Source organism: Cryptomeria japonica, chromosome 3 (genome assembly GCF_030272615.1).
Source record: "Cryptomeria japonica chromosome 3, Sugi_1.0, whole genome shotgun sequence".
NCBI lineage: Eukaryota > Viridiplantae > Streptophyta > Pinopsida > Cupressales > Cupressaceae > Cryptomeria > Cryptomeria japonica.
In genome coordinates this window covers 93,050,069-93,074,566 of record NC_081407.1, presented here as the reverse complement: position 1 = coordinate 93,074,566, position 24,498 = coordinate 93,050,069, and the positions used below count along the sequence as shown (strand labels likewise).

Genomic DNA, 24,498 nt, shown 5'->3' with positions numbered 1-24,498 from the left:
ATAAGGTTATTTTAAAGTCCGAATGATTGGGCAGCCTTTGATCACACAAACTCTAGAGAATGATAGTGGATGTGCCTGCTAAAAAGCCTATTGGTCAAGCTGAAGTTATTGTTGAATGACTTGATTAAGAACTCTTGCACATCCATTTAGTTTAAATTTAATATTTATACAGAAACACTGAATTCTTTTCTTTGCCCTTCTGTGACTGCTGTTTTGTGAGAATGTTTTCTTTACCATTTACTTCTATATTAAGTCTGCATATCTTTCATTTTTTAAACAATATTGTTCTGCTCTTTTGCTCCGCTATTGTAATCAGAATGTGATTTCTTTGCTGCTATTATTGGTTGTCTTTGGGATTTCAACTTTACTGAAATTTTCCTTTAGTTCAGGTCCCACTTTTTTGAGTGTCTTAGATTTTTTTTCATGTCTCATGCCTTTGTTATTAATTTTTCTGTATGGATATCCTGAAAGATGTTATGTCTAATGATTTATCTAACATTAGTATTTTCCTATGGTAAATTCTCAATGCTTGTATACAAATTTGCTTATAATTCTAGGTGATGATATCTGGAGATTCGTGGGGAGGCTAGCAGATGCTCAAAAGAGCATGCTTGATGATAAATTCAAGTGGAAGGTGCTTCAAAATATTCCTTTAATAATCTGATAGTTAAGTCTGCAATCTCTTTGATACTTGAGTATTGATGTATTTAGCTTATATCTGTTTTGTTAGGCTCGTGAAATGGAAAAGAGAAAGGAAGGAAAGCCTGGTGAGGCCAGAGCAGCATTAAGGCGTTCAGTCAGAGACATTGGGTATGTCATATTTTATAATTTTAATCATCAATATTCTGTGTTCTACAGTTTGATGTGTTATATCACTATGTACACGCTATTATCTGTGACCTATTTATATTAAATTTTCTGAGCTGAATCTTTCCATATATTTCTGTTGTTTCTCAAATAACAAGAGATTTCTGTATGTTCAAATCACAATAGTACGAAGAGAGGCTATAAAAATCCAATTTATCTAATTTAATTTCATGCAAAAATTTATGCCATTGATGTGAGAAATTAAGTAGTGTATTTCCATAAAATTGAGAACCTGACTAAGCCCAAATTCTACAAAGTAAATTAGTAAGTCTTACCTACTTAAGCCAACTATAAAAGGTCCACGAAGAATCTTCACATGAACTGAGGTCCTTCCTAAAACAATTTTTATCTGTCTCACTTTGCTGAGAACTTTCAGGAAGTTAATCACTATGGAAGAGCTTTAAATTTTATGTTAGCAGATCCTTGGAGATTCTGGTTCTTAGACATATATGTAAGCATGATCTCCTAAAAGTGTTTCCTTTTATGCTCAATTGAATCTCAGCATGTAGGTTGGGTTTGAATTTTGATGAAGTTCTCTATCTTTGAAAAAATACAATTGTTGTTTGGGCGTGTAGTATCTAGTCCCTTTGTTTATAAAAAATGGACATATATTTTCTTTGTATTCACATACAATGCCTATTGTTATGTTCAATAATATTGGTTATCTGCCAATGTATTAATTGATTGTATTAAGTGGGTTGTCACTCTCAAGTAGTTATAAGCTTCAGTTGGTTGACGGTTGTGTTCCTCTTGACAACCATCGAGTCCTTTAAATATGTTGTGTATTGTCAAGGAAGGTAGTAGGATAGAGTCGTATCAATTGTAATCTTTGGCCGACCATCTCTGGGCTTCTTTGTAATAATTTCATGTGCGAATAAAGATATATTTAACTCTTGTATCCGGTATGCATTGTTATTTGTATTATTATTTCCTGTATTTAATTTATCAGATATAACAGTGAACATTTGGCGTTGTTGCCTTAAAAGAAATCGGGCCAGATTTGAGTGGTTCATGCCATTAGATCCCAATAAAGACGAGAAGAGGCCACAAGATGATCAAGACCAAGCGATTAGGCAATCTCTAAGGATTGTAGAACAAAGAGAACGAAGAAGAAGACTACAAGAAACATTTGAGGAAAATCTAGTTAGATGATCAGACAATCCATTCATATAGTCAAATGTTGGACAAGGAGTACGAAGAGGAAAATTTTGAACTCAATAGACATATTCCGTCGTCTATCCATCTCAGGGGAAACGAGAATCAGAGGATCTGAACTATAGATCCTCGAATGGAGGGAGCACAAGAACGAATCAGAGCTTGGAAGTAGGTGGTCAAGACCAAGCGATCTCTAAGGATCTTAGAACAAAGAGAACGAAGAAGAAGATTACGAGAAACATTTGAGGAAAATCTAGTCAGACATTTCGTTCATACAGTCAAACGTCAGATGAGGAGTACGAAGAGGAAAATCTTAAACTCGTAGACATATTCTGTCGTCTATCCATCTTAGGGGAAATGTGAATCAGAGGATTTGAATTTTGAACTACAGACGCTCAAACAGAGGGAGCACAAGACGAATCAAAGCCTAGAAGTAACCAGAATGTTGGGGAGGCTAGAGCTGAAAATGTAAAGGACGCACACGTGTTCGAGAGTGTAGGGAAAGCACCAAAACATAGCGGTTGGAATAGTCCACCTAGGTCTGGCACACAAGGGAGTAGGCAGGCGAGAAAGATAGTGACTCCTAAAAGGCACATATAAAATATTGAAGGGGGGGAGGTGAATCAATATTTTAAAACTTTTAAACATACGAAACCATATAAAACATAGAGAGAGCAAACATCAAAATGCAAACACCGGATTTCTTGTGGAAAACCCTTTCGAGTAAAAAACCACATCACACAATAGCTTTCATTAACAAAATGTGCACCAACTCAAAATACAAAAGTGAGCACCAACTTACTGAGAGTATCTACTCCCCTTGAAGCATGAACTTCAATTAGTTGAAGCATCTACTCCAGTCTTTTTCATAAACAAAAATTACTGAAACTTTTATAAGATCTTCTCATTATACATTCAAAAAACCCTATCATATTCACATCAAAGAAACGGGACTCGGACTCGGGACTCGGCGTCAGACTCAGCAGAACTCGGGAAAGTGAAAAACTCAAGAAATTTAGAGATTTTTAAAGATTTAAAACTTGTTTCAAACACCCTTTATTGAATACACCTTAAAGACACAAAAACATCATCAAACTTGACTCATTTGATTACATACACAAGTATACATCGATCACATAAGCATAAACGCAAATTGTAGCTGAAGAAAATAACAAACATAGATATATAAATATTGTCAAATGTATACAATATTACAAAACTCATGGAATAAAAAATCCATGTCATCATATGATCATCATCAAATGTTTCATACAAATACCAAAGGTAAATAGTAAATACTAAATACAACTACAAGTGTACAAGCCTATGGCTTAGAGGGCTGTGCACCCTCTTGCCCTGGCCCCCTGCGAAGGCGTTTAAAGTAGGTCCTGGATGATTCAGCAACCATAGTCGCTCCCCGTGACACCATGCCATGCTCACCAACACCAGGAACAGCCGTGTCACTCTGAGTCTCAGTATTTCCTGTCTCTGCTCGTGCTCTCTGCTCCTCCTCTGCCATGGCTACAGCCTCAGCCTCTATATCTACCTGGTCGATCCAATCAATGCCATAATCACTAAATACAGCTGTAGGAGTCCCAGGAGCTGTCTGATTCTCATTGGCCCACTCTTCTTCAAGATCAACCTCATCTAGAATGATAGGAGAGATGCCAACTAATGCATTCTTTCTCATTCTCAGGCGGAGGTTGTAGTGAACAAAGACGAGATCATTCATCTTCTCCACAGATAATCTATTGCGCCTCTTGGAGTGTATGTGCTCAAACATACTCTAATTGCACTTACAACTTGATGCGCTGCACGGTTGGCTCAAGATGCGAATGGCCAACTTCTGACTATTTGGTGTCTCTGGGCCAAAAAAGCTCCACCAATGATCTGAGTTTGAAATGAGAAAAATAAATTAAATCAGTCTCACTCATGAACTCATTTAACAAGTTACAATATAGTATTGAATAAAACTAAAATTAAGCCTTACAATTTATTTTTACCTAGCATCAGAGTTGTCCTGCTATCTTTGGCGATAGGACGAGAGAAGGTCTCCCCTTGTGCACCTGAGAATAATTGTAGCTCTCGAAAAAGGTCTATTTGAGAAGTACCAGCAGGTCCCATCTTCTCCATGATTGCGTATAGCCCATTAAGGACCTCCACATCAGCCTTGAAAGAAGGGATAAAACGGAATGCCGGATTCAGATAATAGGCTGCCGCATGGATGGGCCTATGAAGTTGATGATGCCATCTCCTATCAATGATCTCCCAAATGGGACCATACTTGCTCTCATCTCCTCCATAGACAAATTTGATGGCCTCCTTCGCCCTATCCATGCCCTCATATATATAGCCCATTGCAGGCTTATCTCCATCCGCAACTCGCAACAAAACCACCAAGGGCTTAACAAACTGCAAAATTGAAAATATTGTGTAATTTAGAAAAATGAGCAAATAAGAGAATACATATAATAAGTTATAAAACATGAAGTTAAAATTTAAATTGTAGAATTTATAAAAAATTTACCTTCACTATCTCATCACAAGGGACCCAAAAGCCTTGCTCATAAAAAATGCAGTCTGCCATATCTTTCCCTGCAGGGGTGGTAGCATAGGATGAGGAAGACCACTCCTCACCAACAATCATACGTCTCAAGGCAAACTTAGACCTAAGCATGGACTGCAATGTGAGGAAGTTTGTGGCAAATCTTGTGATTCCTAGACGAGCTAACTCCTTCTGGTCTGTGTATTGTCTCATAAGAGCCAACACCCATGAATGATTATATACAAATTTGCAGACATTTCTTGCCCTTTCTACACATCTCTTGACCCATGGGATTTTTCCAATATCCTCCAACACGAGGTCAATGCAATGAGTAGCACATGGAGTCCAAACTATAGATGGGTGCCTCTCCATCAATAGTCTACCTGCAGCAACATAATTTGTTGCATTGTAAATTGTAATTAATGGAGGTACAAACTACAAGATAGTAATTAATTTGCAAACAAAATTAGTTTGTAATCAAAAGTTTACCCGCAGCAACATAATTTGCTGCATTGTTGGTCACCACCTGTACCACGTTCTCCTCACCCACATCTTCAATCACCTCCTCTATATGCTCACATAGGTAGGTGGCATTCTTGCAATGGACTTGATGAAAACGGTGCCCCCTGAAATAAAAAAATAAAGCTAGGTCAATGATCATTCAATAAACCATTAGATAAAAAATAAAAAATTAAAGACTATATGAAACTAAAATTAATCAATCACCTGCGGAAGAAACAAGAAAATTAAGGAGAGTTCTATTTTTCCTATCCGTCCAACCATCAGTCATGATGGTGCAACCTTTAGTGCTCCATATCTGGCGTTGTTCATCTAAATCCTTCTTCACATCATCCACCATTTGAGACAAAATGGGTCCCCTCAAATCACTGTCACTAGGGGCTTTGAACCCCGCCCCACATATGGTAATGGCATCAACCATTTGTTGCCAATAAGGAGACCTGTCGCAAAGAAACTCAATGAGATAAGTTAAGTATAAAAATTAAAACAATCAAAGTTATCAAACATAAAAGTTAGTAAAACATTCACCTGGCTACAAAGAATGGAATATAGCTGTAGCTCCAAAACCTGCCAACTGCCATTTTAGCAGCATCATGGACCTCCTTGTTGCAACCCATGCCCTCAAGTGACGGTTGGGACCCAGGAGTAGTGCGAGGCACAAAGAAGGAATCCAACCTAGATTTACGAAGCCTAGGTCCAATGGCAACACTCCCACTACAACTACTAGTGCTAGGAGCATGAGAAGTGGCGGTGGCACTACCACTTATAGAAGCAGAAGCAGAAACAGAAGCACCAGCAGTAGCAAACTGAGTGGGACGATATGGAGGTAAGGAAGAAGGGCCTCCAACACAACCTAACTGTGTCCCTCTTCCTAAAACTGTCTCTTTCCCAATGGCCGCTCGATCCTCCTTTTGTTTCTTTTTCCTTTCAATCTCCTCAACCATTACATAACATTCACGTACGGCCTCAGGGACTACTTTTAGGCATGGTTCGGCATCATGTCCACGCACACCAGCAATATGGTATTTCAGCTTATATATACCTCCATGGAATATTGTTTTGCAAAACATACATTTTGTTTGCCCCTTTCCTTGCCCTGGAAAATCCTCATGATATTTCCAATCTGGGTCCTTTCTAATGGGGGGTCTAGAAGCTGAAGTAGACATTTTAGGATAGTTTTGTGAAACTTGAAGTTGAGGCAAATAATAAAGTGAAGTTTGCTGCAATAAAACATTACAAATACAAATTAAAATTAATACATATTACATACATTAAAAAAAACTAAAGTAGGGTTTGTCAAACTATACTTTAAAAAAAAAGAAATTTACAAACCCTACATAGTACAACACTACAACTACATACTACATGCTACATACAAACATACAAAAGATTTTGAAAGAAAATCTAAAACTTTCAAAATAAATGAATAGAAAATAGAATTTTTGCATACAAGAAACAAACTAATCTTAAAAAAAACAATCTTATCTCTTACAACAAGCTTGAAATGAGCTGCAAAATCTTCCTATCCAACTCTTGATGCACCAAATCGAAACACAATGCAGATCCAATGTGACAAATTGAAGAAAACTTGAGCTTCCTCTTTGTTGGTTTTTCTTCTATGCACCCTTGTTTTTCTTCCCAACTCACTTTACTCCTTTTTTTGCAAGTGAATGAAATTAAAGTCACTTTTAGGGATAGAAGATAATTAAATAAAAAAAAACGGACTGAAAAAAACATTGCAAAATAATTTTTTTTTGTGTTTTTCTTTTGGCTTGACGCCGGCCGAGTCTAGGGCTCGAGACTCGCCGAGTTTGGAGAGTTTGGGCCAAACTCGCCAACTGGGACTCGCCGGGCCTGACTCGTACTCGGACTCGCTGAGTCTGGGCGAGTCCCGTTTCTATGATTCGCATATACAGCTCCATTAAGTATCTTTCAAATATAAGCTCCTCATTTTGAAAATAATGCTAGACTCCTTAAAAACTATGCTTGATCTTTCTCTGTATTGCACTCAGCACAATCATATCCTATGCACCCTACACCTCACTTGATTGTATGCACCTTGTATTCTCAGCAGTTAAGGTATCAATAATAAACTTGCAGCAGATCGAACCAGAGATATATTTATTTTACCTCCTTTTCACCACTTCAGACAATGTATGTATGTCAAGTTTCAAAAGAAACATAACACCTTTATGAAACACAACTCATAACTGCACAACATATCCGATTCAGATTCACAACGTATACATGGATTCAAGCCATAGAAAAGATGTACCATCAGTATCTGTATTCCAGCATAATAGAAATCCCAAAAATATGTTTCCACTCGAGAGTATTAATATCTTCTTTCTGCAGGCCTTGAAAAGTTGCCATGAAACATTTGAATGAAACTTTTTTAATTTCTGATCTAACATCCATCAGATACCTTGAATAGAGCTTTTACAAACACTAAACTTAGCCACCGCCTCCACTTACTTACAATGAAGCATTATCAAACCGTAACAGTAAAGGATGAGTAGATAAAAGAAACCATTCCAAAGAGAGCTGCCTCCAAAAATAGACCTTCCATTCTCATAAAAAACGTTGCTAAATAGCAAATGTCAGAAATAAAGCATCGCACAAAATAAAGAAAACGTCTATCATAAATTCTGACACAGCCCTTGAATCATGCCTTTCCATTTAATTCTTGGCTGTTTAGAAGGGTCAACCTTCAAGAATGATGTGGCAAATAATCTAACTTGGCAAGAGAAGCTGACAGCAAGTAGGTGACATGGACAAGCAGCCAGCTCAAGCTGACAACGGCGTAACTCAAACACACAAGTAGCTCAACCAGGCAACCAAGTAGCTCAACCAAGCAACCAAGTTGCTCAACCTAGCAACCAAAAAGCTCAACCAAGCAACCAAGTAGCTCAAACAAACAATTGCTAGACAACTTTGATCATCATCCTTTGACATCAATGACAAAATATCCAACAACTCCAATGGCGAGTCTAAATGTGGATTGATAGAAACTACTGAAGCTCACGGGGAACGGGTCAGGGGATCCTATGAGGCACTGTAAAATGTGCAAAACCATTTTGTTGGCAAACAATCAGTTGGATAAAGACTACTGGTTGAGGGCGTTTCCTACAACATTACAAGGAATAGCCATTGATTGGTTTTCAAAGTTGGAAGATAAACACATAGAATCATGGGATAGCCTAAAGAATAGGAGGAAATTTAAACTCCCGAGGGACAACAACGAAATTGTGGCTGAAATTTATAATACCAAACAAGGGAAGCATGAGAACATACGAGCGATATGATGAGAATGATGAAAGAATTGAAGGCAGAGAAAGGAACCGGTAAAGAAACTAATGAACTATGGTGTATTGAGTGCAAAATTGAGGGGTCAAAGTGAGATTAGGTAAAATGTTCTTTAGGCACACGAAAGGTAATTCTCCTAGAAAGATGTTCCGTGAGATTGTCAAGTGATGGGTCATTCAATAAAGGAGTGTCCATATAATTTGAAGACTAGAAGTACGCAAGTACTATTCACACAAGGAGAGTCTACTCCATCGAAACCACATAATGTATCACCAGGCAGTTATTGAAATCAATGAGAAGGGCAAAATCAAATACAGTACAACTCTAGAGGATGTCCTATCATACAGTGTTGACAATGTAGCGAATGGGACACTTTGCAAGAGATTGCTAGAATAAGAAAGACAATTTACAATTATTGTGCAAATGGTGTGGACCAGGTGACCACAAAGACACCAATTGCCCAAAGAAAAATGGTATTAATATGTTGGACGTGGAGGGACAAGAAGAGGTAGTTTTGGCAATCACGAGAGCACAGACGAAGAAGGCGGTGTACTTGGACGCTTGTACAAAGAAGGAACGACTTCAAGAAGCTAGAGCATAAGTAGAACCATAAATGGAATACTCGCAGAGTACTCGGCGAGTTTTTGAAACTCGCCGAGTTTTTACCACTTTAACTAGCAGCAAAAACTTGGCGAGTTTCTTTTAAAAACTCAGCTAGACTAAAAAAAGAGGCCCAAACATGTGAAAAAATTATCAATTTTTGTTTTTTCAGGTCAGTTTCATTCTCTTCATCAGAATATATACATGAAATATAACATTTAAGTATAAGTGGCTTATACTTTAAGTTATATTTCATGTATATATTGGTAGGATGTTTGAGAGTGGTTTAAGATCTCTAGGAGTTATAATGCAAATTCTAGGTTTTAGAAGATCCTTTAATTTTTCAGACAGTCAAATTTCAGTAATCATTATGCTCCTATCAACATTCTCTCGTTCTCTCTATCTCACTCACTTTATCTGCCTCGAATTTTAGACCTATCTATCTCCCTATCACTCTTCCTCTATCCCCCTCTCTACCACACTCCATCTCACTCTCTCCTCTCTCCCCCAAGATCTAGACCTATCTCTCTACCCCTCTTTTTCTCACCCTCAAACCCCGACGAGGGGTGCTACTCTCAACCTAATTTTAATTTGCAAACGCTTGGTGGCAAAGTTGGGGTGGAAATACCCCAAATCTCAAAAAATTTGCCCTCAGAATCTTATGTCAACCTTGTAGTTCATCTAGTTGTGAGCACAATTAGAGCTTGTTTGAAGCCATCAACACGAAGAAGAGGAGCAAGTTAGCTCAAAAACTCCTCAATGACCTTGTCTTTGTGCAATATAATCTTCGATTGCCCGTAAGGAAGGTAGAGGAAGTAGCAGGTGGTCCACTTGACTTGGATGATATAGATCCTTACAATGATTGGACATCACAGTAGCAACCTCCATTGTTTTCCGAGGATGACAACACTGATTTGGAGAGGCAAGCTATGGAGGAGGAGGGGGTAGATTTGGTTTCATGCTGGATGACATTGAGGAGGAAGAGGATGAGGATGAGGAGTCATTGCCAGTGCCATAAGCAGGTGGAGACATAGCTTCATCCAGGATGGAGGATGAGCCAGCCATATTGAGCGAGGAGGCACAGTCACGCCCATTGCAGACTTCTAGGACTAGAACCTCTAGTTTTACCTCTCCCCTAGTTTTTGCTAGAGCTGGGAAGAGGAAGTTGTAATTGTAATTTGTAATGATGTATTTACTTTTGGTTTTACAAAAACTATTTACTATTTTGCTTCCAGGCTTCCAGCCATCAGCATTCCTCATGAGGATGCGATTTTGTAGACACTTTGCATTTAAATATATCTAGAATCAACTTGTTTCTTTTGTGTTATCATTTATTGACTCATTGGATGCATCTTCTCATTAAACTTTGCAAAAAAAATGCATTTTTTATTAAAATTAAGCGTGTTTTTAAGTTGTCGAGTTTTTGATGAGTTTTTTTCCCAGGGGCTTGGCGAGTCGAGCCGAGTCGCGAGTAGTCCAACTATGAGTAGAACAATTGCTGGCAAAGGAACAAATAACTTGCAACGAAATTGCAAGTACATCATTGCGATCGTAATCAGAGAACATAGTTCGGCAAGTGCCATAGACAACCATAACTATCAAGGCGATTGACCTTCTTCAAACTATGTCGTAATTGAGAGTGGTAATTACCAATTACCAACATAGTTAGTGACGACACAGTCAGCTAGAAACAATGTAAGCCACGAGGAACTGACGGGAAAACCACCATGTGAAGGGAATGAGGTTAGTAATCCATTATTGTTGATGGTGAGCATCGAGAGGAAGCCAATTGTTGTTGAGATGGAAATTATGGGGAAGAAATTGACAAACACCATCATTGATAGAGGCTTGGAAGTAAATGTGCTACCGAAAGATACTTGGAAATGTCTTGGAAGGCCAACATGTTATTTTTTAGATCAGACTGATAGCAATTAACAAAATTAACACAATGAACACAAGAATACTCTGGGAAAACCTTCCTCTTGAAGGTGAAAAACCCAACAACTAATCTTAGGTGATATTAGATAATAATTAGTGTATATCTTTACAGATTTTCTTCAACACTTGAAGCAGTATGAACAACAGTTCATGAATCCAAACTAGGGCATCAAATTGATGAACACAACAGTGTAACCAACTTATCTGAAATATGCTTGAATGGAGATGATTCGCTGAACATGAAGACCATTCGCTGATCATGAAAATGATTCGCTGTCTTAGAGATGGTGCACTACCCTTGGAAATGGATTTTCTGATCATGAAAGTGATTCGCTGTCTTAGAGATGGTGCACTGCCCTTGGAAATGGATTCGCTGGTCAGATAATAGGTTTGCTGCCTTAGGAATGTATTTGCTGATCAGGAGAAGGAATTCACTGCTCTGCTGAAGGTCATTGAATGTTGGATGCTTGAGTGAATGAATATATAATGAATCCCAATTACATCTCCTTTATATATGAGAGGGGCACCCATTCAAGTTGGGTCGGCCTCTTAGAATAAAAACAATAATTTACAATAATATAATCCTATATAGGGTCGGCCCTATAAGGCAATTACAATTAACATTTTAATTTGTACATTAATGTGACTAAGGCCGATAGGCCAATTAGTCACCCATAGGCTAGGTCAGCCTTAGAAGGAATCCAACCTAGCTACAAACATCAACACTCCCTCTTAGCTAGGGAGGAGTCCTTCTCAATATCTGAGTCACAAAGTGACATCCACCATGGCTACTCCCAGAGGGTGGGTCCATCATGGCTACTCCCATGGATGAAAAACAAATAAACACAAGTGCCCATCATGGAATCGTGATGTCGTCATCTCATCATGACGTTCATCGTGGCTACTCCCATTGGGTGAATAAACACAAGTGTTAAGTCATGGAGTCTCTCACATGACATCCACCATAGCTACTCGCAGAGGGTGGATCCACCATGGCTACTCCAAGAGGGTGGAAACAAGGGCTTTCACCTCAAGCTTCTCTCGCAGAGAAGAATGCATTAACAAGGGCTTGCACCTCAAACTTCTCTCACAGAGAAGAATGCATTATAGTACATCTCAAGAAATCACTGATGTTGAGACTCCCTCTTAGCTAGGGCTTCATTCTCCACAACTCCAAGCTTGTCTCGAAAGTACACAAACTTCACTCTGGCAAGAGGCTTGGTGAGAATGTCGGTCGTCTGATCATCAGTGCTAATGTACCTTAACTGAATAGCATTCCTTTGCACCATATCTCTAATATAGTGATATTGGATCTCTACATGCTTTGTTCTGTCATGAAACACAAGATTGACAGAAAGTTTCACACAGCTTTGGTTATCACAATGAATAATTGTAGGCTCTGATGATTGTCCAAACAATCTTGCAAGGAGCTTTTGAAGTCACACTGCTTCGCGAGCTGCCATACATGCTGCAATGTATTCTGCCTCTGCGGTGCTCAGTGCCACCGAAGACTGCTTTCTGCTAAACCAAGAAATCATAGCAAGATCCCAAATTGAAGCAACAACCAAAGGTGCTCTTCCGATCAGATGTGACAAGTTTGGTCACTTCGCAAGAGATTGTTTGTCAAGGTCGAAGGAACAAGGGGCGAACATTAATAAAGTCTCAACTAAGAAGGAAGCATAAGATAACTCTAATGGATTCCTCTTCATATCAGCATTATCAAGCAATGTCCCTACGGATAGTGATACCTGGTTGATTGATAGTGGAGCTTCTAGACACATCACCAGCTATCAGGAACATCTTTCAGATTTGGTGGAGAGGGGGTCTAATCTTCAAGTGATCATTGGAGATGATGCACGATATTCAGTGAGAGGTTTTGGAGCTTCTAGACACATCACCAGCTATTAGGAACATCTTTCAGATTTGGTGGAGAGGGGGTCTAATCTTCAAGTGATCATTGGAGATGATGCACGATATTCAATGAGAGGTTTTGGTGCTACTTCACTCAACTTACATTTTGGAATCTCACTTCATCTTAGTGATGAGAGGTTTTTTTTTAGATCAGACTGATAGCAATTAACAAAATTAACACAATGAACACAGAGAACAAGAATACCTTGGGAAAACCTTCCTCTTGAAGGTGAAAAACCCAACAACTAATCTCAGATGATATTAGATAATAATCAGTGTATATCTTTACAGATTTGCTTCAACACTTGAAGAAATATGAACTAGGGAATCCAAACTAGGGCTTCAAACTGATGTACACAGTAGTGTAACCAACTTATCTGAAATATGCTTGAATGGAGATGATTCGCTAATCAAGGAAGGCAATTCGCTGAACATGAAGACCATTCGCTGATCATGGAGACAAGTTGCTGATCATGAAAGTGATTCGCTGTCTTAGAGATGGTGCACTGCCCTTGGAAATGGATTCGCTAATCATATAATAGGTTTGCTGCCTTAGGAATGTATTCGTTGATTAGGAGAAGGAATTCGCTACTCTGTTGAAGGCGATTGAATGCTGGATGCTTGAGTGAATGAATATATAATGAATCCCAATTACATCTCCTTTATATATGAGAGAGGCACCCATTCAAGTTGGGTCGGCCTCTTAGAATAAAAACAATAATTTACAATAATATAATCTTATATAGGGTCGGCCCTATAAGGCAATTACAATTAACATTTTAATTTGCACATTAATGTGACTAAGGCTGATAGGTCAGTTAGTCACCCATAGGCTAGGTCGGTCCTAGAAGGAATCCAACCTAGCTACAAACATCAACACAACACTCTAGCCGTCGACCTTGGAAGATACTTGGTAGGTATCGACTAGCACGGTATAAAGCCATTGGGAACATTGATGGCACAAAAAGTAACTATCAGGACACAACAATTTATTTTGGACTTCATAGTCATCCCGTTGTAGAAGAAATATGACGCACTCCTTGAGAGGGGATGGTTGATTAATGCTAGGGCGAATCATAATTGGAATTGGAACACACTCTCGATTGAGAGTGAAGGGAGGAAGTATGTCATCGACTTGAGGAATCGAGTGGTGAGCAAGGAACTAGCATTGTTCGAATCAAAATCTGAAGATGGAGAGTGGGGGATGGATGAAGGAAGGAAAACAATGGAACCCAATGACGAAGGGGTGCTCGAGCTAGAAAATTGTTCTAAAGATGAGACGAGTTCCCTGAATGGACTATTCCACTGGCTAATGGAGGATTATGAGGTATTTTCACCGTGTAATTTTCTTGAAGCTACAACTCTTGGTGAAGAGAAACCAATGAAAGCGTGTAAATTTATGGACACATTTGACAGTACAGAGATGGAAAATGGAAGGAAAAAGAAAAGGGAATCGAAGAAAATTAAAAAATTAAGAAGGAAAAATATGGAGTTGGCCAATGAGAAATTTTTTTAAATGGAGGTATTAGAGTGGAATGACACCCAACACTGGTACGACACTCAATACTCACTACACGGTCTCCAAGGAGTTTTGTAGTATGGCATCCAAGTCATCATTTCATACGGCAACATTTGGAGCCCATCCAACAATCTTGGTACGACACTTTAAGATTTTGGCAATTGCTGAGGTATGGCATATTGTACAACATTCCTAGACACACCATACGACAACTCCCTTCTTCTCTTGTACAAAGTAGTGTCGTACGACACTTGGTTGTTACTCCCATACAATGGTTCCTTCGCCATGTACGTCATTTACACTTTAGCGTACGGACCCCTCAACTTTTCCTTGTACGGCTTGGTAAGCAGTTGGCACCTATGGGTTTGGTATGACTTTGCAAGGTTTTGGTACATCGGGAGTCCCTTTACCAAGTACAACATTCGAGTCCTCAACTCACACGGCACACAAGTCCTATCCATTCTATATAGCATATTAGTGTCCATCCTAGTGTACAACAACATAACCATGTATGACATTCTTGTGAAATTGTACTACTTCCCCTTGACATCTCCCACGTACGGCAAGGAAGCAACTATGTACGACATCAAAACTTGTCACACCACGTACAACTAAGACCTCATTGCGTATGGCTTCCTTGGTTAAATATTTTTGTACGACATCATAGACCTGCATCGACTAGAATTCATACGAACAACACTCTGGATGGCAAGCAATTACCCCATACGAGAGGCAGTATCTCCCATCGTACATCTTCATGGCAGGCTCACCTTATGACAGCTATATATTGTACAGGTACGGCTTAGAGAAAAGCTCCTCCACATATGGGTGCATCTTCTTGGTTTGTGGATCGGTAACGTATGGGGTTTGTGGTATACCATATGGCATCTTCAAGAGCACTTCGTACGGAATCTGAATCTGGCACGGAATATGGAATGTTGATAGGGGTGGGTTGGGGATTATAGTTGAACGGGAACTGCATCTGATTGTCTCATTTGTACCATGCGACCTCTCATGTATCATGTACAGCGACAGCAAGTGGTAGGATTGGTATGACAATATTATGCAAGTTCCGTATGACAACTTCTAGTACGACCATCTTTTTTGAAGTGTAGAGCACGACTTGATCAAAATTTTGACATGGAATTGCTATTTTTTGGCTTCATCAGCATTGCTTTTGATGTCTTAGAAAATAAAAAAATTGATGTGCATCATGGAGTTTTGTGTGGTTTTAAAGGTCTTAATTTGGTGTTGGTGGCAGGGTTTGGGCATTGCTCTTCAACCCCACTAGGGGCGCTGCCCCCAAACCCTCGCAAGGGGTGTTGCCCCCAAACCCCCCTTTGATTTGGTAAGTACACTACAAGTTGAGATTCTCCAATCAAAGTCACTATCTACACACTTGTCATCAATCTTTCTGAATATTACTTGATCTATACTTGTTGTCTAGAAGACGACTTTTTCTTTTGGAGGGGAATGATTTAGTTGCGTACGATGCCTATTGTCATGCTCAATAATATTGTTTATCTGCCAATGTATTAATTGTTTGTATTAAGTGGGTTGTTACTCTCGGGTAGTTATGAGTGTCAGTTGGTTGACAGTTGTGTTCCTCTTGGCAACCATTGGGTCCTTTAAATATGTTGTGTATGGTCAGAGAAGGGAGGAGGCTAGAGTCGGATCAATTGTAATCCTTGCCTGATCATCTCCAGTCTACTCTGTAATAATTCATGTACAAATCAAGATATATTTTACTCTTGTATCTGGTATGCATTGTTATTTGTATTATTATTTCTTGTATTTAATTTATCAGATATAGTAGTAAACATTCTCCATCATGGTGTTTCAAAAGTTTTTGCAGGCTTTTCCTTTTCCCCTGGATTATGGATATAAGTTTGTCTGATACACTTATCCTAGCATGCAGAGATTGTCTGGCTGAATTACAAAAGAAACATTGCCTTCCACTAAGTAATCGCTGCAGAGTCAAGTCCTGGCTATCTTAAGAATAAAGAAAGTCAGATAATAATCATGTGAAAGAGTAACGGGAATTTCTAAATGTATCCTTCATTTATTAAATGAAGAATTTGTCTTTTTCTCTATATCATGCTAATGTTTCTTTGTATGTAAATGGTTTCCATTTGTCTTAAGTCTACTCTGGAACTTATTATATATGCCTCTCCTTGTCAACAAGCATCTAATATGTATTTAAATTTAATCTGTCTTGTTCCTTCATTTTCTATGCTATGGTGATTTTAAATCTGCGTTTTGTAGTTACCTTAAAATGCAACATTTACAAATTGAGTAAGCACATAATCCTGTTTTCTTTTCCTATAGTTGCACTCTGACTATTTTGCATGGTTATTCTTATATTTATTCACCTATTCAAGCTTCATAATTAAAATTTGGCAAGTTTAAGTCAGTACTATCATACGACACTTTAATCAGGTAGCTTATTGTATGTGAGAGCAAGTTCTGTTTTGTTTCAACGTTATGATACAGGTTTCTGGGTCAGGAATCAAAACATTGTTTAACATAAGATATGTTCCAATTTACAGGTTAGAGACTGCTGAACAAAGCGATGATTTTATTCCAAGGCCCATTTCTGCTCCAGTTTTGCCAAGGTTTGGGTGTTTTACAAGTCTACTATAATGAACTTAGAAGGAATATTATTGTTGGTCAATCTGTCTGTTTCCACTACATGCTTAATGATACCGATTTTTGGCATTTGTACTTGAAGTTGATGCTTATTTCTCCTTTTAGTTTGAGAAACTATGTAATTGCACCTTTCTACATCTTACTTCTCTGGACAGAGTAGTTATTCCTGATGTCTGTTGGCCCCTTTGCAGTATTCGCACAAGCTATGGACATTTTGAGGCCCTTGCAGATCAACAACTTGCGAATGGCCCAGCAATAGGCCCATCCAATTGGAAAGCAGCAATTGATGTTATCGACTGTGGATCACCAGATCAGGTCATTTGAGTGATATAAATTGATTTTGTACATTAGACCAGATATCCCGAGTCTGTCCACAATTGGTACCCTTTATTTGGTTTTCTTTGACCCATGTTTTGAATCTCTATGAAGTGAATAGGAAAGAACATATTGCTATTACTTTAAGATAACATCATTTCTTCCTTTTATGTTATATGGCTTACATTTTTCTATATAATAAATTGATTCTTCAGTCAAGAAGACTCTTTTTGGAGTTATGGTAAAAAAAATTCGTTTTACTATTAGTTTTTTATTGAAGATATTTGTTACAGTTTAGAGTCTCTGCTGTTGTGCAGGCTGTTGAAGGCATGAAGTTTGTTTGTTATGAGCTGAGCCAAGCTAATAATAATTCAAGTAGCACAGTTATGGATGACCTTGTCAATGATGCAGATCAACTTGTATCATACTTAACAACAAAGGTTTGTCCATTCGGAGTTTTGAGTTACATGCTCAGATTTTAATGTGTTGACAACTACCGGCTAACATTTTATTACTACTTTGATTCAGGTTGCCAAAACATTTAGCCTGGTCCTTGTCGGTGCATCTTCAAGGTCTTGTAAATATGTCTTGAACACCCTTATGCAGGTATATTGCATATAGGACTTAGTTTTCTTTCTTGAGTTGTTATGAGTGGCTTTTGGATCAGTTGTTTAATGTTCTATATATATGCAGACATTCCAAATAAAGAAGGTTGCCCATGGGGTGAAGGAAGAGACGCTGTATAATCTTATAACTGAGCTTCTCTTATGGCTTCTGGATGAAAGGGTTCAATTGGTGGATGATGGGAGTCAGCTACTGAAAGCCTTGAATGTGTTAATGCTGAAAATTTTGGTAAGGCTTCTATTGTGTTAGTTCTTCATCCACCAACTATTATACTTATCTCTTGTTTGGAAAATATCCCACATTCTCTAAAAGCTTGCTGTATTGAGTTCCTAAGGACAAAATTTTCATTTTTCTTTGTTGCAGGAAAATGCAGACAGAACTTCAGCTTTTGTAGTTCTAATTCGTCTTCTTCGACCACTAGATCCTTCTAAGTGGCCCTCTCAAGTGTCTAGGGATGCTGATGCTATCAGAAGCCACAAATTCTCTGATCTGATTGTCAAATGTCTCATCAAGTTGACAAAGGTAATGATATGTCTGAAGTCTGTTCTTTGGACTGATGATTCTAACACCCTGAAGGAATCTGATACAAGCAAATAATCGGATTTTAATTCTCTCCATATTCAGGTTCTTCAAAGTACTATTTTTGAGGTTGATCTTGACCGACTTCTTGAAAGCATACATCAATATCTGCAAGAATTGGGGATGGAAGAAATTCGCAAGAGGTATTCATAATGCACACTCATCAATTCTTTCCTCGACAAGTGATAAATATATCTGTATTAATGTGTTACTGAATTTATTAAATTATTACAGAGCTGGTGCAGATGATAAACCATTGCGTATGGTTAAAACTGTATTGCACGAATTAGTCAAACTTCGTGGAACTGCAATCAAGGGCCATTTATCTATGGTTCCCATAGATATTGAACCACAGCCTATAATTCTTGCATACATTGAACTTAACCTTCAGGTGATAAATTTGTTTGAGCCTTTGGTTAACAATATATTCTACTTCCACAGTTGAATTGGCATTTGTCATGTATAAATTCTTTGGTGGAGGAAAACATGCAAGCTATAGTTCTGGAATAAAACATGTTTTGAGATTATAACTATGATATATATTACGGGAGGGAGCTTTATGCATAACTTATTTGTATTCTTAGTAGAAATAAAGAAAGTGCAACGATGGTTTATCTGAGCCTTGCTTCTACTTATTGTAGACTTTGGCAGCTGCCAGAATGCTGAATCCTGCTGGAGCGGTTGGTCAGTCCAACTGGGGAGACTCGGCTCAAAATGGTCCAACATCAGCAGCACCACACTCTGCAGATGGACAGTTAAAGGTGGAAAATAATCCCTTCTAGATTTGTTTGTTGCATTAAAGCAATGTTAACTAGTCTGTATGTTGTTTTCTGGCAGTTATTGATTGATATGTTTCTAATATACATGGTATACATACTTGCTCCCTTCTTTTCAGCAAGAGCTTGCTGCAATTTTCAAGAAAATTGGAGACAAACAGACTTGTTCGATTGGTTTATATGAATTATATCGCATAACTCAGATGCACCCGCAGGTGAGGCTGTGATGTTAACTTGCCTAGTCAATTTTAGTCCAGTTGTGGAAATTACAAGTCTCTATGCGGAGAAATTGTTTCAGTTAAAACGAAAACTGGTACAAGGATTGCCTTGATCGAAACAGATTGCAATTTATCATTACTATAATATTGCACGTATCATTTGCTTCTCAATTGCACATTAGATAAAAACACAGGCATCCATGTTTTTTATAAGATTAACCAATTGAAGTCTTTAATCCTTTGTTTCAATAGTTGAAGCCGATATCGGGGAATAGGTAGAGACAGTCTTATAAAACTCATTACCAGTTATCGATGATTGCATATGCTTGCAGGTAGATATTTTCTCACAGCTACAAAATGCAAGTGAAGCATTTCGGACATATATTAGAGATGGTTTAGCACAGGTAACACAGGCCTAACGACCATCCATATGACATGATTTTTCATTTTTACATCTATTGAAATGTGTGCTGAGATCTTCCCGTCTTCCTTCTCTGGGTACACAGATGGAGAAAAACTCGGCAGCTGGCAGAACACCCTCTAGTGTGCCTATATCAACACCACCTCCAGTTTCTTCTCCCACTTATAATTCTTTACAACTTGCTCCACCTTCTCCTCTGAATGATAGGCTACAGATGGTTCCAAACTTGCTCGCCTACCGTCAGGAGCCTGTAGATGGAAATGGCATTGGAAATTTTCATGCTGGGGCCTATGATCAGTATGATACAAGGAAGCTTTCACAGATACGTTACCTAGCTAGTCAATACGAAAGCAACAATTTTACTGAAGGTAAAACATGCTCTGTATATTGCCTTCGTTTTTAAGATATTGCTTGTCTATAGAATATTAGATACTTATCAAATGTGCTTGCTTTAAAAGGTGAAAACAAATCAGGTAACTCTGCTCCACGTGGCACGTTGGATGCAATTAGAGAAAGAATGAAAAGCATACAGGCTGCTGCTGCTGGAAATCCTGTGACTGGATCTCCGAATTCATATTCAAATGGATTGCTGCAACCAGCGATCTCTCAATTCAGTATCCCTGAAGTAAATGATTCTTCTAGTCCAGAGGCATTGCCAGAGTCTGGTGAGGCACCTCCAAAGGATGAGAAGGCATTATCTGTTCTTCAAGCCCGTATGGAAAGGCTCAAAAGTGGAGTAATTTAGATTGTTTTATGGAAAATATTGTGGAATCATCCTTATTTTAGAGCTCAGGTAAAGAAATTCCATCCCTTTAGTTCCTCTTTATTCTAAATAATATATTTGGACGTATTGCACTTCTTGTCCTGTGAAGACATCTGATTTGTAAGGGGGAATTATAGGCTGTTCAATTACAGTGAAGACGAGTGTTCTGAATTGCCAATAAGCCTAGGCCATTTGGTTGCTCTACGGAATAGCTGTGACAGTTTGTCCAGCTTTATTTAGCAGCTGATCATCCGCCACCATATATGTACTCTCTTGCAAGGCAGGGCTGGTGTTGAAAATCGTATGAGATGTCTTGCAGGTTGTAAATGAAAACTATTTTTTGTCAGCCAATATACTATCTCAGGCATCCTGGCTAGTCTTTTCTCCAACAGCTTATGTCTGGGCCTCATACAAGTTGTCAGCATTTCTGGAAACTTTTGAATTATTCTTACATTATTGACGAGTCATCAAAGCGATTCAGCTCCTTTGGAACGCTGGCAGGAGCCTGCGGCTTCCACTTTTTTGATAGGGAGTTTTGATGGAAATTCCATGTAAAAGGTATTCGTGATATGTTCTTATAATCAAATAAAGTTGTGATTTTAGGTGCATGTATTTTTGAGGTTGGTCTTGTGGAAATACTCTTTTTTTTTTTCTTGGTAAGTAACAAATTGCTTCATTAACGGAGGAGGCTCAAACTCTTCATATGGTGCAATTAGTTCAAAGCTGCCTGTCTGATAATATGCGGGCACAGAAGATATCCAAAAGGAGGCAAACAAAAGCATAGCTACCACAAAATTTGCTATCAAAATTAAGAAAAATAAAATTCTTGTTATATAAGTGATCGTAGTATCTACCCACCGCAACCCAGCATTTTGAACTATATATTTAAGCCATGTCTATTGTATACCAGTTTCAGTCTTAGCATTTTATATCAAAAGAACTTTTCAGATTCCTCTGAAAAGTTTTAGCATTTTATAAATCAAATGAAGAAGCAGATTCATCTGAAAAGCTTTGGTCGTAGGCAATCAATAAATTTTGTTGGCATGTAAAATACTTGAATTGTGGAATTGGAATTGGGTACCGGTAAATGTGTATAATATGTTGGTATGGCAATGCTATTTTGAAAGGGTTGGGTATGTTCTAAGTGTGTCCATATTATAAAATATAAAATTTATAAATATTTAAATAATATAATATAAATGAATAATATTAATAAATTAATTATAATTTATTTTGTGAAATATTATTAACACTTAGATATGTATATTTAAATATAATTTAATAATAATATAAATAATCTTTATGTAAAACTGAAATATTACAATATGAATAAATTATCAATATCTATACATAAGTAGGACATCTAAAGTATTGTTGGAAAACCTATCGAGTATTGAAACTAGTGTTAAACGTGTCTAAAACAACCTTACATTCCTTGTTGAAGAACACGTAGTTTTGACACGTTGTTTCCATGAAGCAAGATCCAATCTAAATTTGAGATGTTATATTATTTATAAATCCTTAAAAATCAAGGATAACTTAATGCAATGAAATCGCTGGACGCCACATTGTTAAGTCATTTGATGTAATGAAACATTAAAAATAATAAAATCGTTGAATACTACTAAATGTTGATATGATAATGTATTCAAATTTCATAAGGATTTGATAGATAGAAGTCCTCAAACTCCTAGAGGCATTAGGCATTTCTTTAATTGAGCAACATGTCAAGATCAAGGGAAAAATGTGGGCTAGACATTGTAAAAGTTTTATTTTTTATTTATTTATTAGTAATGTATTTTTGTTTTTAACAAAAATATAAAGAGTGTTAACCATAAAAGTGTGTGATTTCGAAGGACTTAAAGTTTGCATAAAATTTATTCTTTTAAAATAGAGTTTTTTAATAAAAAAATTAAATATTTTTTAGGTGTCCATTACTCTCCAAGTCAAATTCTTGACTAGTCAAGTACTCTCCAAATCCCAATTTGCGAACTACGATTTAAAAGGTATAATAATGTATTAAATTTTTAAAACAACTTATATCACATACAAAAATATTACTTGTGAAGAAAGGTTTGGGATATAACTAGAAGGATCAACATATTGTGATTCTAGCAGTGGGGGATTCGAGCTTGATAGGTAAACGCAAAAAATGTTATTTGATTGCGGCAACTTCTTTGATAGTTGTTGTTGGTTGTGAATCAGAACGAATTATGTGTTGAAAACATTAATTGATCGTCGTTTCTTGTCATTTGTTATTGCTGCAACTCCGACAAACGAAATGTGTTTTTCGGTTTTCCATTTTTTCCAAGTTGGAAGACTTCACATTCATTTTCACACGAAATGCGTAAGAGTGTCGACCGTTTAGCATTTGGGGATTTCTGTTTAGGGTTTCACATGTCAAAAAAAAATTTACCTTGAAATATTTTCCTCGAATTATACTGAAATCTGCATGTTTCCACAGGCGATTTGAAGTGAAGGGGGCTTCTTTAAAAAGAAAAGTTGGAAGATTTTTTAGGAATATTTTTAAATTGGCAGTCTCAAGAGTTTTGTATTGCATATCAATTTAAAAATTTAAGCTTTTAAATTTAAGGAATGGCAGTCTCATCTTAAGTTTAAACTCTTAAATTTAAGCAAGCTAGTTGTAAATAAATTTAATTTTTCTTCTAAAATTCAGATTATTGACAAGTGACATTAAATATTTCTAAGCTAGTGGGACAATTTCTAGCTTCACCTGGCCCCATTTTCACCTGCTTAAAATTACATGCCTAAAAAGTAGGTGTTCATATTCTTTGGAAAGATATTTCAAATAAACCTGTAGCATAAAAATATTTTTTTCATGGGACCACCTCTTCCTTAAAAATAGAGCTTAAGCCCCCTCCATGGGACCCTCGTCTTATTCCGTAATATAGTAGGGGAAAGTATCCACTAGTTGAACGTGTGTTCCAATTGTTGTGATAGTAGTTGTTGATTTAATACCTATACTTGTTGATTTAATAACCATACTTGTTGATTTAATGGCAAATTTTTTTTGACAACATTGCACCAATAGTTGTGAATTTAAAGTTGTTATTGCTACAACGACTACCCATAATTGAATGAAATGTACCCTTAGTTGTAAAATTCAACCAATCATGTGATGCCACATCAACTGCACATGTATGGGGGCCTCTTTTGCACAACTATTGGTCTCACCCTTTTATTGCGTTGTTTTGGACACCTTGGCAAAAGCATGCTGATGTGGCATCATATTTGATGATGTGACCCTGAAACCTTAGTTATAAGCAGGAGACCTGCCAAGTAAGTTGCTATAAAAAATTGAGAGTGATTTGAAATTTCCACAAGATTTTGAGAAGCACAAAGTTAGGGTGCACAACTACTGGGTCCTTTGCCCTATAACACAACAATATACATTGATTAAGTCTGAAAAAGCTGTGTGCATGGGATATTCAGCCAATTATATTATAGGCATTCATGGTAAATTTATACTTTGATGTAGATAAGGTAAACTAGCAAATTCCAAAAAAGTGTGTATGTGATCAATATTCAATTATATGGTAAATTCATACTTCAATACAACCAATAAGAAAATCGACATAAATAAAGTAACAATGTATTTTGAGGGGAGAGATTAATATGTATTCTCATTAAAAAAATTATTAATTTTTTATTCAAAACAACTTCCAAATTCTTGGCACACTAGTTATGTAATGACAACCCACAATAAGACCCAAAAAAATTTGTACACATTTATTTATTTTAAAAACATCATTTCATCACATTCATGGTAATA

At 37.4% G+C, this 24,498-nt stretch overlaps 1 protein-coding gene across 3 annotated transcripts in view; it reads left to right on the top strand.

Annotated features, from left to right (window-relative positions):
- Nucleotides 1-21,313, top strand: part of LOC131044069 (protein MOR1-like) — a 122,593-nt gene extending 101,280 nt beyond the window's left edge. For 2 of the 3 annotated variants that reach the window (XM_057977335.2, XM_059218075.1), the window contains 16 exons: nucleotides 558-634; nucleotides 731-810; nucleotides 16,910-16,975; nucleotides 17,201-17,324; nucleotides 17,642-17,764; nucleotides 17,853-17,930; nucleotides 18,018-18,176; nucleotides 18,312-18,470; nucleotides 18,573-18,670; nucleotides 18,762-18,918; nucleotides 19,169-19,288; nucleotides 19,423-19,518; nucleotides 19,854-19,925; nucleotides 20,028-20,310; nucleotides 20,401-20,735; nucleotides 20,843-21,313. In XM_057977335.2, the coding sequence (XP_057833318.2) occupies nucleotides 558-634; nucleotides 731-810; nucleotides 16,910-16,975; nucleotides 17,201-17,324; nucleotides 17,642-17,764; nucleotides 17,853-17,930; nucleotides 18,018-18,176; nucleotides 18,312-18,470; nucleotides 18,573-18,670; nucleotides 18,762-18,918; nucleotides 19,169-19,288; nucleotides 19,423-19,518; nucleotides 19,854-19,925; nucleotides 20,028-20,310; nucleotides 20,401-20,687 (1,979 nt within the window). In that variant the 3' untranslated portion in view covers nucleotides 20,688-20,735; nucleotides 20,843-21,313. Of the gene's footprint in view, nucleotides 1-557; nucleotides 635-730; nucleotides 811-16,909; nucleotides 16,976-17,200; nucleotides 17,325-17,641; nucleotides 17,765-17,852; nucleotides 17,931-18,017; nucleotides 18,177-18,311; nucleotides 18,471-18,572; nucleotides 18,671-18,761; nucleotides 18,919-19,168; nucleotides 19,289-19,422; nucleotides 19,519-19,827; nucleotides 19,926-20,027; nucleotides 20,311-20,400; nucleotides 20,736-20,842 lie in introns of those variants that run through there. The other variant, XM_059218074.1, reaches the window with a different exon arrangement.
- The last annotated feature ends 3,185 nt before the right edge of the window (nucleotides 21,314-24,498 follow it).